Source organism: Brachyistius frenatus, unplaced genomic scaffold (genome assembly GCF_029030835.1).
Source record: "Brachyistius frenatus isolate BFR_SWC_R1_liver_20210118 unplaced genomic scaffold, ASM2903083v1 Contig_7, whole genome shotgun sequence".
In the NCBI taxonomy this organism is placed as follows: domain Eukaryota; kingdom Metazoa; phylum Chordata; class Actinopteri; family Embiotocidae; genus Brachyistius; species Brachyistius frenatus.
The window spans coordinates 8,376,156-8,391,012 of NW_027210606.1; the positions used below are offsets into that span (position 1 = coordinate 8,376,156).

Sequence of the window (14,857 nt, forward strand, 5' to 3'; positions counted from 1 at the left end):
ATATTTCCTTTTGCTGTTTTCTTTCAGTCAGACTACCTTTTTTTCTTAATACTTTTGTAACTCGGTAGTCTTTATTGTTCAGCTTTTGCAGTTTCCAAATGACACTGATTTGAATCTTTCTTAATTTTTTACCTACAAACTAATCATTTGTAATTTGTATATGTTAGAGAAATATATCAATAGTACGTGTTCACTTTATTGTTTCAAACATCTATAATACATTCATATTCTGATACAAATTTTTCAGAACATGTATCAACATTTCCATTTAACCTCAATCTTTGTGTTTTTTCAATACAATCATACAATTTGGGTTTTGACTTGCGCTTCATTCTGCTCCCACATACACGAAACAAAACCATGACATAAATATAACAGAAAAAGCAAAATTTTGTTTGTATTTTCTCTATAATTACTCAGTTACTCAAAATGTTCTGTGAAGTTATACAGAAATTACAAACCTATGAAAAAGCTTGGTACCTCAGAGCTGTATCGGCATAAACATGAAAAGATTAACGGTATATTCAAATAAACTGCTACATGTTGTCTCCAGATGTACTTATTCTTAGTGACGCAAGTCAGGCAGAATGTGACTGCAGTTCATTTTCTCAACAGTCCACTATTGTAACTATTATTTGTTTTTTATCCGCAATGCATCTGTACTTATACTGTATATAGTTTGTTGTGCTGTGTAAACTGTATATAGTCGAGGAATAATAAGATCTTGTTGTTTGTTTCATATTTTATGGTTTTCTTGTCAAACCAGTGAAAAAAATAGATAAAACAAACTACAGTGTGTTTTTTTAATAACACTTTATTTGGCGCAACATATATATAAAAAAAAAACAACAACAAAAAAATAAGATTGTAAAAAAAAAAAAAATGCATGGGTTTCCCATGAACACTAGATGCACTCCAAATCGAAGTTTGTTTCAAGTTACAATATGTATCATAAATTGATAAGCAAATTAATATGAATCTTAATTGATGTACAGAAGATGAGTAAATATGACAGAATGTGCCACGCTTGTACCTAATGTATATTAAAATGATGAAAAAAATAATCAGCAAAATTAACATTCATAGAGATGCCTTTTGAGTATTTGGGTAAATGCTAACGTGCAGATAAAGTGATCAAAAGCAGGTGAGCATATTTTTCGTGTGATATTAAAACCATACACTGAATTTGGAGTAACATTGAATGAGCTTGCAGGCTGGTACACATGTTTAATACTGTGATGTAACGTTGTACTGTCAATCCTTCATTATTATTCAACTCCTCACATATAATATGTTACCTGTCATCATCAATCAAAGAAATACTTGATTTTAGACACTTTCAGATGAGAAGCTCACTCACTCTCAGTGCATTTAAATATTTGAAGTGACCTTCATTTGACTTTGTAACTTTTCAAGTAATTTAAGCGTCTTCAGTCAGGTGTAGTATTCTGTTCTGCAAAAATTGTCCCACAACTTGAGTTACTTTTACTGCTGCGGGGAGGTTTCCAATACAGTTTCTTTCCAGAGTGGAATATTCTTCTTCGAGTCGTCACACATGGCCGCTCCCGCTCCCGCTTGTGTCGAGGCCGTCGGTAGACAGGGAGGAGGAAGGACGAGGCCGCGGCCCGACGGGAGTGGCCGGCTGCGGGTGGCTGACCTGGGAGACCATATCGTCGGACTCCCAGAGCTCCAGTTCCTCCCTCACAAGCCGCTCCGTCTGCTCCCTATGGCCGTCTGTGTCCCGTCCCAGACGCTCGTCCTGAACAGACACAGATTAGGTCGCGCATGGTGTTTACACACAAGCATCCAGTTCACACAGGATATCTGACCAGATGCACTGGAGGAACCTCATGGCCACTGTCAATATGCACATACAATCCAGCAGCATTCCCAGGCATACATTGGGAGGCATACATTTCTTATTTCAACTGAGTTATTCAAATTTTTGGGACAAAAACTGAGGTCCCCACAGGTAGAGTCTGCTTTTTGAGGGGTGGTACTTAGCTTCAGGGTTACAATTAGGTTAGGGTTAGGCTTTTAGTTGTGATGGTGAGTTTGGGAAAGAGCAGAGGGAATACATTATCCACAGGAATTTTGAAACAAGACTGAGTAGCCTTGTGTCAAAGGACTTTCAATTTGAATATTTTTTGTGTGTTCAATGTTAGTCCGACTTTTCTTTTGAATAGGACAATGCATTAAGTTCATCCTACTGTTTCAGTGACTGTGTTTGAAGTCATGGAAAAGTCACTTTCCTGCTGAAGAAGTTCTCCAGAGAAGCTGAGGAAATCTATTTTTATATATATATATATTTTTCTTTTCTTTTTTTTATAAAACACTTTTCATGTAATATTTTAAAGAGAGGTTATTTGAGAAAGTTTACTTTGAATGTTACTTTAACATGTATTAATTGGCTTTTTGGCCACTTGGGGCAGTAAAAATCTGTCAATACAACAGTTGACATATTCACCTTCTAAGAGGATATGGTGAACTTTTAATCACTATCCCATTTGAAAATCCAGCCAGCAACATTATTCATTCATTTGAAGATGTATCTCTGGCTGCCTGATGAATCACAGTTGGATATTCAGAGAAAACAAACCCTTTATAAAACTTAACAGCTGTACTATGTTTACCAGCCAGTTCCTTACTGTGTCTGCTTGCTGTTTGGTGCTGAACAGGTTGTATTCAGTGGGTTTTTAGTGCCTTCTTTACAGAAAATACCTCCTTGCTGCCAACAAAAATGCTATCAGAATGAACCCAAAAAGTAACCAAAAAACAGGAAGCTGAGAGATGCTGTGAAGCTCCAAAGAACTGAGAAACTACCTGATAATTGTGTGATGTTTTTGTGATCCATAGATAATATAACAGTAAATAGCTGGAGCAACTTCAGGTACATGAAAATGTACTGATTGTGTTTTCAATGGATCTCACCTCCATGACTCCATCCAGCAGCCGGCCCAGTACGTCTCTTCTTTTAAGTTTGGCTCTCTCCATGGTCTCCAGCTTCACAATCACAGCATCTATCTTGGACACAATGCTGCCAATGGAGTGCTCCATCCTGTCCACACGTCTCACCAGCCTAACAAATGGAGAACAACAGTGTCTCTTATATTACATGGTAAATAAGATGGTCTACCACAGTCCCACACTCCATGCTGCTGTGACAACAAAATGTCCCCACTGTGGGATTAATAAAGTTTAAATCTAAATCCAATCTAATCTCATCCAGTTTAGTAATAGAAAACAAAGCAAAAAGGGTTTTGACAGCGGTGGCTGATTAATCATTAGCTGATCACAGAGGTTTCATTCTCAGTGTACAGTATATGTTAATTGACAAGAAAATGCAAACACAGAACGTTTGAGGTCATATACAGTAGAAATAATATCACCATTACATTTTTTACAGTATATTTATTCCTGCTCTTAACATATATTGGTATTGACGCCATAATAAGCTAAATTAAGCCTGGAAAAGGTGGTGGAGAGGAGGACGCTGAACAAATTATTGTCCATATTGGATAATCCTGTCCACCCTCTCCACCACCTGCTGCAGGGACAGCGGAGCACTTTCTCTAAAAGATTCCTCCAGCTCCGCTGTCACAAGGACAGATACAGGAGATCATTCCTGCCCACTGCAATAAGACTGTACAATAACTCACCTCTGGCAAAATCCATCACAGTACAATTACACTGTTGACTGTGTTTCTTGGTTTGTTTGTATATAATATATATAGATATATACTGTACTGTATATATATATATGTTGGCTGTGTTCTTGGTTTGTTTGTTTGTATATAATATATATAGATATATAATGTACTGTATAAACTGTGCATTTTATATTGTATATTTTATATTTATATTTCTTACTGCTATTTACTGCTATTTTATTGCTTTTCTATTATTATATTCTATTCTAGTATTTTATTCTATTATTTCTATTATTATCTTATTGCTTCTGTATGCTGCTGTAGCGAAAAAAAATTCCCCTCGGGGATTAATAAAGTAAATACCTACCTACCTACCTAAGGGATCCTTAGAAAAAGTGTCAGGATTTTTAACTATAATTTTAATTATAAAAATTAAATCTCATATAATACAGTTTTATCTCAAAGGGACAAGAAAACAAAATTCATGTCAGTCTGTTAAGACTAATACATACAACTACTTTAACAAGTGGCTATTCATATTTCATTTAGCAAGAATGCCAAAATTCACTTGCTCGCCTTCTGGCTACACCAACTGGTGGGTGTTTCAGGGTCTGTACTGGATTGGTTCACCTCTTATTTTGCCAATAGGAGTTTTTCAGTCTCTGTGGGTTAGTTCATGTCAAACTCAGCACCTTTATCTTGCGGTGTCCCACAGGGTTCTGTTCTGGGTCCTATGTTGTTCCCCATATATATGCTGCCTCCTGGAGAAATCATTAGCTGTTACTCTGGCATCTCCTATCATTTTTATGATGACATACAGCTGTATTCTTCTTTTAAACATGATCGAGGCAACCAGCTCTCCATTTTAAATGACTGTTCGAATGCCATTGAGATTTGGATGACTGACAACCAACTTCAGTTAAATGCAAATAAAACAGAAGCCCTGATAATTGCTCCTGAAGAAGTCATTCCTGACGTCAAGCAGCACTTGGGGTCGTTACATAACCGCGCCAAAGAAAAGCTGCAAAACTTTGGTGTCATCTTTGACCAGTCACTCTCTTTGGATAATCATGTCAGTCAACAAATACGCTCTTATTTTTATCAGTTGAGAGACATAGCAAAACTAAGAAATGTTGTGACCAAGGTGGAGATGATTTTATATCTGTGAAAAGTGCTATACAAATAAACTTTACTTACTTACTTAAATCTGAAAAGTTCCTGTTTTTTCTATAATTTTCTTAGAATTGGAAATTAACTTTTATTGATTCCACTTTCATTGAATATGTTTTCCCTGACATTCAGTCAGTCAAACAATCTGAGGACTCTACCTTGAGTGTGTGAATATGTCATTAGTTTCTGTATTTTTATCAAGCAAACATTGAATCATTTAATTGAAATCATTTGCAAATTAATCATTAATGAATACAAATTTATGTTATATTATTGCTCATTTACTGATACACCTGCATAGTTAGTTATAGGACAGGAAAAATAAAGGCTCCATACACTTGAAACTCCTCATAGGAGACACCCCCTGAGCTGCTGCCACGGCGACGAGAACTGTGACCGCTGTCCTCATCGTCGTCCTCCTCCGAGTCGTCCTGCGTACGAGGGAAGCTCCGCCCACTGCTGGGTCGAGTCATCGAATTGCGTTCCAGATCCAAGTCCTCCTAGCATATGAGCAGAAACACACTGAGCATCTGCAGCTAACACAACCACATATTGTTTACTGTGTGCGGGCTGTGTTGTTCTTTTAAACGCAAACCAAAGTGTTCTGTTTGACAAATGGATCAAGCTGCTGGCTCCATCACTCACTCTCTCTTTCTCCAGGTCATCTCTCATCTGCTGGTGTTCATGCTCTGTCAGCTCCTGATCGCCATCCTGATCGTACTTGGCAAAGATGGCCTGAATTTCTGCATCTGTGTGGCCCTTTCTGAGTAAAGAGAGAAACAGACCACACTGAAGATAAGCGGCATCAACGAACCAAACAGAAGCATTGAGGTAATGTCATAACAGCTTTTAGTAGGAATTGAGATTTTGCTCACCCTTTCAGATCCTGACGGAGTTCATCAAAGCTCAGTTTCCCACCAGCTTGACGCAAACTGTCAGAGATGTCGTCTACTGCCGTCTTCTTCAGTCTCAGCTTCATCAAAGCTCTGTTACAACCCTGAGGTAAGGGAATCAGAGAAATACTTCAAATTACATTTCAACTTACCTAAACAAGTCCCATGCAGGATGTTGCTATGTGAGAGGTCACACACAAAAAGATAGCAACGCAATTGGTCGTCCAAAATTAAAAATGCATACTGTCCGCTCACTGTAGCCGAACCATTTCTTCTCAGCAAGAAAAGCCTCACAAAACCCTGATTCTGAGATTAATTGACACTTAGCTGACACACATTGATCCCATCCTGGTACAAGGGTTCTTCTTTAATGTGTTTTCCAATGCTGACTTTCTAACATCTGTATCTCTGAGTGGACTCAACCACATCCAATTAGTTTCTAAAGTAATAGCTTTTTCAGGTTTAATGGAAATCTGCCCAACCCCCAATAAATGAGCCATGTAGTCCAATACCTTCTTAATGAGGTCAGTCATTTCCATCTCAGACCTCTGCTGCGACATGTCAGCCTTCACCTCGGAGTATGTGTCATTGATGATAGCTAGGAACATGTTCTACACAAGCAGAAAAAGAAAACATTTTGTTGTATTAACAACAGGCATTTTCAACAACAAGAACAAACGTACTTCTTTAACACGTCACATGAATCCTCGATTCACCATGAGAATAAAGAAAATGAAGAAGACGAAGGTTGTAAAGTAGATGGGTCCGAGCACTGGGTTTGCCTCCTCGATCTCTGATAAGTTGAAGTCTCCCAGAATGATACGGAATTGGGTAAATCTACACAAACGGCAAAACAGTTCAACATGTTTAAGCAACAGGAAACGTTGCTTGTGTTTCTACATTTGTGGCCTCAGCTTTGAATGCTCTTACATGCTGGCTTGGAAAGTGCTGAAATCATTGACTTGAGTTCCAAACACCAAGTAGGCCAGTTGAGCGTATGCCAGGAAGATGATGAAGAACATGATGGCAAAACCCACAAGGTCCTTGGCACAGCGAGACATAGTGCTGGACAGCTGACTCATGGTCTTATTGAAGTTGATGAACTTAAAAAGCTGTGGGGAAGTGAGAAATTCATGGTTGTTAGCAATAATCTATTTCACGGTAGCTAGACTGTCTACAGTGGTAATTTACGAGGGATTATGAACTGGCGGGAAATAATTAGTACCTTGACCCAGGAAAAAAAGACAATGACTGCAGCCATGTTGTTGATCTGGACCTGCAGGTTGGCCAGAGGCTCAAAGATGGGGTGAGCAGTGTAGTTCTCCAACAGGCCCTTGAGCAGATTTCCAACCATGGCTGTTCTGGTTATGTTCATTATAATAGTCACAACACTCAACTGAAAAAGAAAATAATAAAGTCAGCGAATTCCTCATAACATTCAATTTGATGTAATTTAAATGTGATAATCCTAAATGCGACCTCGCTACGCACCGCGACAATGAGAACGTCGAGGCAGTTCCAAAGGCTCTTGAAATAATGCAGCCGGTGCATTCGTATCTCCAACGCTTCCTCCACCACGTAGTAGAGGATGAACAGGCAGAACGCCACTTCACACACGCCCACAAAGTAGTCCCAGCTGGACACATATCTAATGAGGCGGACTGTTTGGAACTGCCAAGAGCTCACCACCCCACCAGTCGCAGGGAACTCCACCAGCAACCTAAAGAATGCATCAAATTCAACTATTACTGGTCAACTATTGGTCATCATACAATAGCTTGAAACGGGTGTTGTCATTTTGTGCAGACAAATAAAAATAAAGTGTGGTCATCCAGAATCAGACTGATAATGAGTCAGGAAGGAGAAGTACTTTTCCTTGATATAGAATTTTGTACATGTAACCTTTATGATCTCACTAACAGACTCTTTACAATAGAAGGAAACAGCGATTTTATTTGTATTCATAGTAGCAAAGTATTTACTGCTTTCCTCTCTTTAATATTACTGTAAATTGAAAACATTATTTAGACTGTTTGGACTGAATGTGTTATACAAAACAAGCAACGTGAATATGTCACCTTAGAAAGATTTTTCTACTTACATGGATTTAATGATGATAAGTTTAATAGTGGAATAAGTGGAACTTTAGCAACAGGTTTATAGACAAGGAGGAGCTACGAGGTCATCCACTGCATGTGTGGCACTTTAACTTCAGCAATTGCAGTACTGAATGTTCTTTGTAATCCATATATCATTCGAGTCAGTAAATTTGAAATCTAAAAATAATTATTGGTTTCTGTCTGGTGTGACAGAGGTGACTGGCGGTTCTTACCTGGCGATGCAGAAAAGGTTTATGTTCCCATTATAGACAGAGAAGTCGATGAAGACCGCTCTCGAGCCTCTGTCCAGCCACAAGTGGTCTTTGAGAAACTGCATTTGGATGGCTGACTCCTCTTTGGTACGAGACAAGTCCTGGTAGAATCCTCCGCCTCCATATTTAGACACCTGACCCCAATAACTGCTGCCATTCATCTCACTTTCTTTGGTGTACACCCACCTGACAGACATCAAGATACGATTTAGGATGTAGACATTGGATAAAAGATAATGATGGACATGAATGTATATACAGTTTGCTTTAGAACCTTTATGTAAAGACAGATCAACTCTTCTTTTGCGCAGGCTAAAAATGTGAATCAAAAATTCACATTGATCTCTATGAGGTCTCTGAAGTACTGAGACTGCTCCTGTTCAGCACTACACCGCGATGTGTTTGGTGCAGGGAGAAGCTTTAACCTTCGTGAGTAGGTAATTCAAGTAACATGTAACTCTGCTGCTAACTTTGATCAAGCTAAGTCACTTGAAATACTTGTACGTAAGGGGTCATAGCTTCCCGTAGCTCCATGCACATCATGATGCTGCGCTCCATTTGCATGTTGCAGAGGCAGTCTAGCAACTTTTCTTTTCATAAATCTATTGCGATGTAGTTGAATTCATAAGACTTACGCGGTTCCATTCTTGGGGCCAAAGGAGGTGGTGTCCTCGTTGGTTGGGGTGTATAGGTTGTAGCAGTCCTGGACCTCATCCCTCAGATCTTCGTGGACGGAGCAGGACTCATTGCGGACTTTGACCTGCCGGAGCCGAGGCACTCCGAGGAGGAGGTTCTCGTAGTAGATGAGACTCTGGTTCTCTGGCAGGCTCTTGTTGTTGTACCACACCTCCCAGTACATGCCATTGAGGAAGGGGCCCTCTGTGAACTAAAAGTGTAGAACAGTTAGGATTAAGGCAAAGAAGAGGCCGGACGAAGGCATTCAGACATACGAACTATTCTGACGGTTCATTATTGTTATTAGAAATCTGGTCTTTGTTTACCACCTAAAAGTTGGTGGTGAAGGTAACAGATGCATAGCTCAGCTTCTGACAGTTCACAGTTTTGGGTGATTTTTCATGCAATACAATCATCTTGCAATCATCTTGCAATAGACAGATTTAACCAGTGGTCTGAAGCTTGTAAATACTGCACCCAGCGACAGCCTTAGCCAGATGTAGTGTAGTGTGTAGTGTTTTTGGGTAGTCCGTCTGTCCCAGGCATGAGAACAGAAGATCTTAAGAACACTTTGAGAAAACTTCCTAAAATTTGGCAGAAACATTCACTTGCATTCAAGGATGAACAGATTCAATTTTGGCACTCAAAGGTCAAAGATTAAGGTCACCGTGACCTCACATCTATCCCATGCTAGTGAACACATCATCTCAGGAACACTTTGAGGGAATTTTTTCAAATTAGGCAAAAACATTCCCTTGGACTCGAGGGTGAACTGATAAGATTTTGGTGATGAAAGGTCATGGTCTCTTTGAGCTCATCGCTGTCATTTTATTGACTGGTTGGTGAAGGTATACAAACGGCAGTAATTCTAGTTTCTATTTTTTACTTTACATTTTATGAATTGTTTTGCAGAAGGACTGTAGTTCTTTTTACTAAAATGGAACTTAAATTGTGGCCTGCAATTCACGTTTGACCTTGCACAAAAAAACACCAGTTTGCATAATAAACCCAAGGATTCAGACATTTATCCTCATAAATGGATCCAAACTAAAAACTTTTTACATAAATGAACTGCAGAAAGAAAGCAAATAAGCATAAATCCAAAAAAGGCAAACTATTCATTTGAATACTTCCAGTTTGCAGAACCTTCCTTTCTCAAGATCTAACACAATGATAAACAATATTAAGCTTACTAAAATGTCTGACGTTGCAAAACTTACAACAGAGAAGAATGTTTCATCTTACCTTCCAGAAATCTTCCATCGTTGAGAGGCTCCTAAAAGTAGAAGGGTCTCTGGCAGACAGCGGTGTGTCCAGGAAAAGCTGAGACATGACTTTGGTGTAATAGTACATATTCGTGCTCACCATCCCATATGTCACTGCAGAGCAAATTACAATATAGCATAACGTTTATTGAAAGTGTAATAATCCTATTAGCATCAGCTACAGCAACACCACAGCATGCTTTGAGAGGCAGATTAAAACAGCAGATTTAACACTGAGTATGCTTTGTGTAAATATGAATGTAGTGTTTACATCTGCTGTGAACCCGCAAAGACCTAATGAGCAGAAAAACTAAACTCACACTTAGATTAAATGCAATTTTGTTTCACCGATGCATTACTATTCTCTGCAGCATTCTCAGTAGTTCTGGAAACTGCCTTTAATAGTCAAACTCTGCCTGGCAAAACATGCCTTAATCATGTCTGCCAGGAAATCATTTCCTGATCCACCCTAAACCACACTTTGGCATTTTCTCATTGCAGCCAAAAAGAGCGAAGAGAAACTTTACCATTAGTTTTCTCATCCCACACAAAATGCAGTCTTCACATTTGTGCTGTTGTTGGACTTTAAGCCTCATGACAAATGTTGGCAGATTCGATTTTCAGCTGCCAAACTCATTACGCTTACACTGTGAGTGTGGAAAAATTACTTTACAGCTCCAGGAAAGGTGCCACATTTTAAAAAGCTTTTTCTGACTCACTTGGATCAGCTGTCAGTTTAGTTAAGTCCTTGACTGCCATTTAGGGCAGAAGCATTAACTTTATGATCATCTAACCATATACAGTCTAAGGTTATGTTTACACCACACATCCTGATGCCCCACTGAGAATGTTTTGCACATGACTTGTGTAGTTTGTTTGTGTACTATGAACTATTATATTATAATTATTTGTGCTATAGCAGAAATGAATGTACTTTACTGGTTTGCACTGACAGCAAATGAAGCAATTATCACTCAAAAGACATTCATATTCACTCTTTTTTTTTACAGTGGGTAGGCAATAAATACTAAAAAAAACAACCTGATTAGAATTAGTATGCAGTGTCACATTAGGACACAGTATCGGAGCCTTGTTGTCGCACATAATTTGTTAATCATTTGATATGCAGGTAGTCCTGTGATTGCCATGATTGCATCAACATTCACATCTGTTTATATGTCAAAGCCTGAGCAGAAAGTTCTTGCAGATGAGTGGTTTCTGAAAAAACCCCAAATCAAATGAGAATTTTACATGATTTTTTCATGTTTACTTACAGATACAAATGGTGATGAGGAACGCAACATATGTGAGCATCTCCCTCAGTACGTTCCTGAGATATCTCTCTCGACTGCTGTCACTGTCCTCCATGAGCTCTGTACCCCACAGGACTGCAGAGGGGAAAAAAACAATGGAAGAGGCCATCAATGTTGGTACAGTATTTACATACAGACAGACTGAACTGCCTAATTACTTCAGTAAACCTTACAGTATGTTCTGCTTAGATTTGACTATAATGGAGTTAGAAAGAGCAGAAGTGGCAACACTTGAGGTTCGCAGATATGTTCATATGACACCACAGACAGGATTTGATACAATCTGTCAATTTCAGATCAAATGTGCTATAATTTATGAAGAGATTTTCTCAACACAGTTTAATCATAAAAACATACTGTCCCTGCTGAGTTCATTTTTCTTCATTTTCATTTAATTTAACATGACTTGTTTGTTTAGCTATTTTAATCTGGACCAGTTGTTGTTGTTGTTGTTGTTGTTGTTTTATCAGTTTTCCATTTGATGCTGTTTTCCATTTGCTTCCTTGTATAATGCCCTTTCTAATACATTAACTTTTCCATGAATTGACTTATCACTGCAGCTTAAAAATTGTTGATGAACTTTACAGCCTGGAAGAAAACTTGAAATCTTGCTTGATTATGATTAATACTGATCTGTAGAAAATTAGCCTATTTAACCATTTTAAAAATTCATCATCACAATAACGGTACATTCAGAAAGCATAAAAAGCTAGACTTACTTCTGATTTTTTGGAGTATCTGCTTCATACAACTCAGGTGCTCGTGCCTGTCTTGCTGCTGGGCATCGAGAGTCGGGGTCGGGTAGAGTCCTCCTCGGGGGATGTGGGTGCTGCTGCCCCCGCGGTTGTAGCTGCCCAGGCCGCTGCTGCAGCTGCTGCTGGAGGCCGTGGACACCGACCTCCGTCCGGAACTCGCTTGAGGCCAGTCGGCTTCCATGATCTCGTCCTCGGGTTCGAAACCCGGGTTATCCCGGCTCCATGCTTGTCTGGACGGAGGGGACGGTGTGGCCGTGACTCCTCCGAGCCCCAGGTCTTGATGCTGGATGTTCTCCATCTCTATCCCCTCACTTGGGTCGAGTCTTTGCGGCGACCTGCTCGTCTGGCTCTGCGGGAGCTGCTGGGGTCGGACTCGGGATGAACTCATGATCCGGTTAACTTTTATCTATCTGGTTTTGTGCATCTGAAAAATGTAACCGTCCCCCCCCAAAAAAAAAAAATTCAAAAAAAAAATCTAAAGATATAAGTTTATAACGGCTGACTTATTTCGAGCATTTCGCTTAAGGTACTACTGTTAAACGCCTCCAAACATACACTTCTGAAAGTTAGTCAAATAACTTTCTAAAGGACCTGAATACATAAAACTTCACAGTGCGTATAAAAGTCACATTAGAGACATTTAGTTCCGATATCCTGCTCCTCATAGCCAGCTGTTTTCACCCTCAACACACCGTTTCAAAACTTTCCATAAGAAAACAACAAACGAGCTTCAATTCCGTCTCAAAAACGACTGTCTCTAGTTACTAAACGAAGCCTTTAAAACGGTTAAAGTTGTTAACTAGGATGCTACTTGCAGTAAAATTGACCACCGCACAAAAATGCCTTGTTTATGTAAAAAAGGAGAGACACTTTTCTTGTCCCGGGACAGCCATCTTGTTCCTAAACTGTTCCCCCAAAACTTCTCCTTCTCATTTGTTAGGACTCAGGTTACATTAGAAGTCATGGCGTCGCAGCAAAGGATGGAAAACTGTCAGCTTAATTAAGTTCAATTTGATCCATTTATTGACATCTTTTTAAAAGTTTTCATATATTCGTTGTTTGAATTCACAGTTTCTAAATATTGAACTAGTTTGGGATTGTTTTTGTTGATTGGTAGAATAAATAGGCTATCAGAATTTATAGCTTAGTTGCCCATATGTTTTTAATAATTTATTTGAAATCTTTTTTTAGCCTTTTTGAACAATTTGAGATGACCAGGAAGCCTTGCATTTAATTCAAATGTAATAGCCTACAGTATTTAGAAGAATACAAAGTTACATAACCTCTGTATGTTTGGGTCTGTGGTTGCTATGACAAATAAAGCACTTGGCAAAGCGGTCCTTGCTGAAAAGAAGCAGTGGTGGAAGAAGTATTCAGGTCCTTTTACTTTTGTAAAAGTACAAATACCACACTGTAAAAATACTTGACTACATGTGAAAGTCATGGTCCAAAAACTTACTTTAGTAAAGGTAACCTATGTGGGCAAAGTATTATCAGCAAAATGCCAAATAAAAGCACACAACATAGCAATGCTTCCTGTTAGTATTACTATTGTAAATTATGTTATTGTATTAATACTACTAATTAATATCCATTTCAGTGATGCAGTTATTTAAGATTGTGCCTTTTTAAGGTTTACCTACTTTATGTAGGTATTGTTAGTTTAATCTGCAGTAATGGATTATATTATATATGATTATCATGTTTGTATTGTTTCTTTTCAGTAAGAACCACGTATCTCTAAAAAATCAACAAGCTCAGAAAAACGATGCATTTCAGTGAATCCAAGTGGGCTTTAAAATAGTTTAACTATAGCTTCCTGCCCACTGCATTAAGACTATACAACAAATCACCTCTGGCCAAATCAACCTCACAACTATAACACCATTGCACTGTTGGTTGTTTCTTTATTTGTTTAAATCTTTGCACTATTGTTTAGTTAGTTTAATTTAATATTATTCTATTGTATATAGTGTGCCTTTTTATATTTCATATTTTTGACTCTGTTATTTATATTGCTTCACCTATATCTATTAATGCTGTTGTGGTGGAAAAAAATTCCCCTTGTGGGATTAATAAAGTATCTATCTATCTATCTATCTATCTATCTATCTATCTATCTATCTATCTATCTATCTATCTATCTATCTATCTATCTATCTATCTATCTATCTATCTATCTATCTATCTATCTATCTATCTAAAAAAAAAAAAAAATCAAGGAGAATTTTCTCAGCTAATGAAGGAACATCTAAATTGGAGATTGTGGCCCATGTAATAGACATGGACCATTTATAGGCTGTTTGGCTCTTTGCAAAAAGAAATTGCACACTGTGACTTTGTTGTAAAAACTGTGTGAAAGCAATCGTAGAATGTTGGACAGAATATTGTGGTGAAAAGCTGAACTGAAGTGTCCAGTATTTCAGTTACATCCATGTGCATCATAACAAATTTTAAATTAAAAAAATTTCACTGTTAATCATCTCCAGGTGTCTGCTTATTCATAATGCTGTTCATATATTTGATAACCTATGGCTATGGCTGTGCTATACAATGTAAGACTGATGCTCATAACACTGATCATTTTTAAAGGTGCTTCATATGCCATAGATTACAAGCAATAAACATGTCATATTAATAAATAGAGAGGAATTATCTAGTTTACATTTTTTTTAAAGATTTCAAAATGAAAAAGGCACCCGCCCTGTAAAAAACAATATTTCTCAATGTAGTTCCCTATATAAAAGCAAACTTTGTATCCGTAC

At 38.2% G+C, this 14,857-nt stretch overlaps 1 protein-coding gene across 2 annotated transcripts; it reads right to left on the reverse strand.

Moving 5' to 3' along the window:
* Positions 1-796: 796 nt before the first annotated feature.
* Positions 797-13,015, reverse strand: pkd2 (polycystic kidney disease 2). 2 transcript variants are annotated; one of them, XM_069689317.1, is made up of 15 exons: positions 12,057-13,015; positions 11,299-11,412; positions 10,005-10,138; positions 8,720-8,970; positions 8,046-8,270; positions 7,205-7,433; positions 6,939-7,109; positions 6,644-6,825; positions 6,430-6,550; positions 6,226-6,324; positions 5,696-5,817; positions 5,466-5,583; positions 5,157-5,317; positions 2,932-3,079; positions 797-1,759 (listed from the first exon to the last, which is right to left on the reverse strand). In XM_069689317.1, the coding sequence occupies exons 1-15, from the start codon at positions 12,478-12,480 to the stop codon at positions 1,550-1,552; spliced, it is 2,709 nt and encodes a 902-aa protein (XP_069545418.1). In that variant the 5' UTR covers positions 12,481-13,015; the 3' UTR covers positions 797-1,549. The 2 variants fall into 2 exon arrangements, with proteins under 2 accessions (XP_069545418.1, XP_069545417.1); XM_069689316.1 differs by having other exon boundaries at positions 5,157-5,320.
* Positions 13,016-14,857: the final 1,842 nt, after the last annotated feature.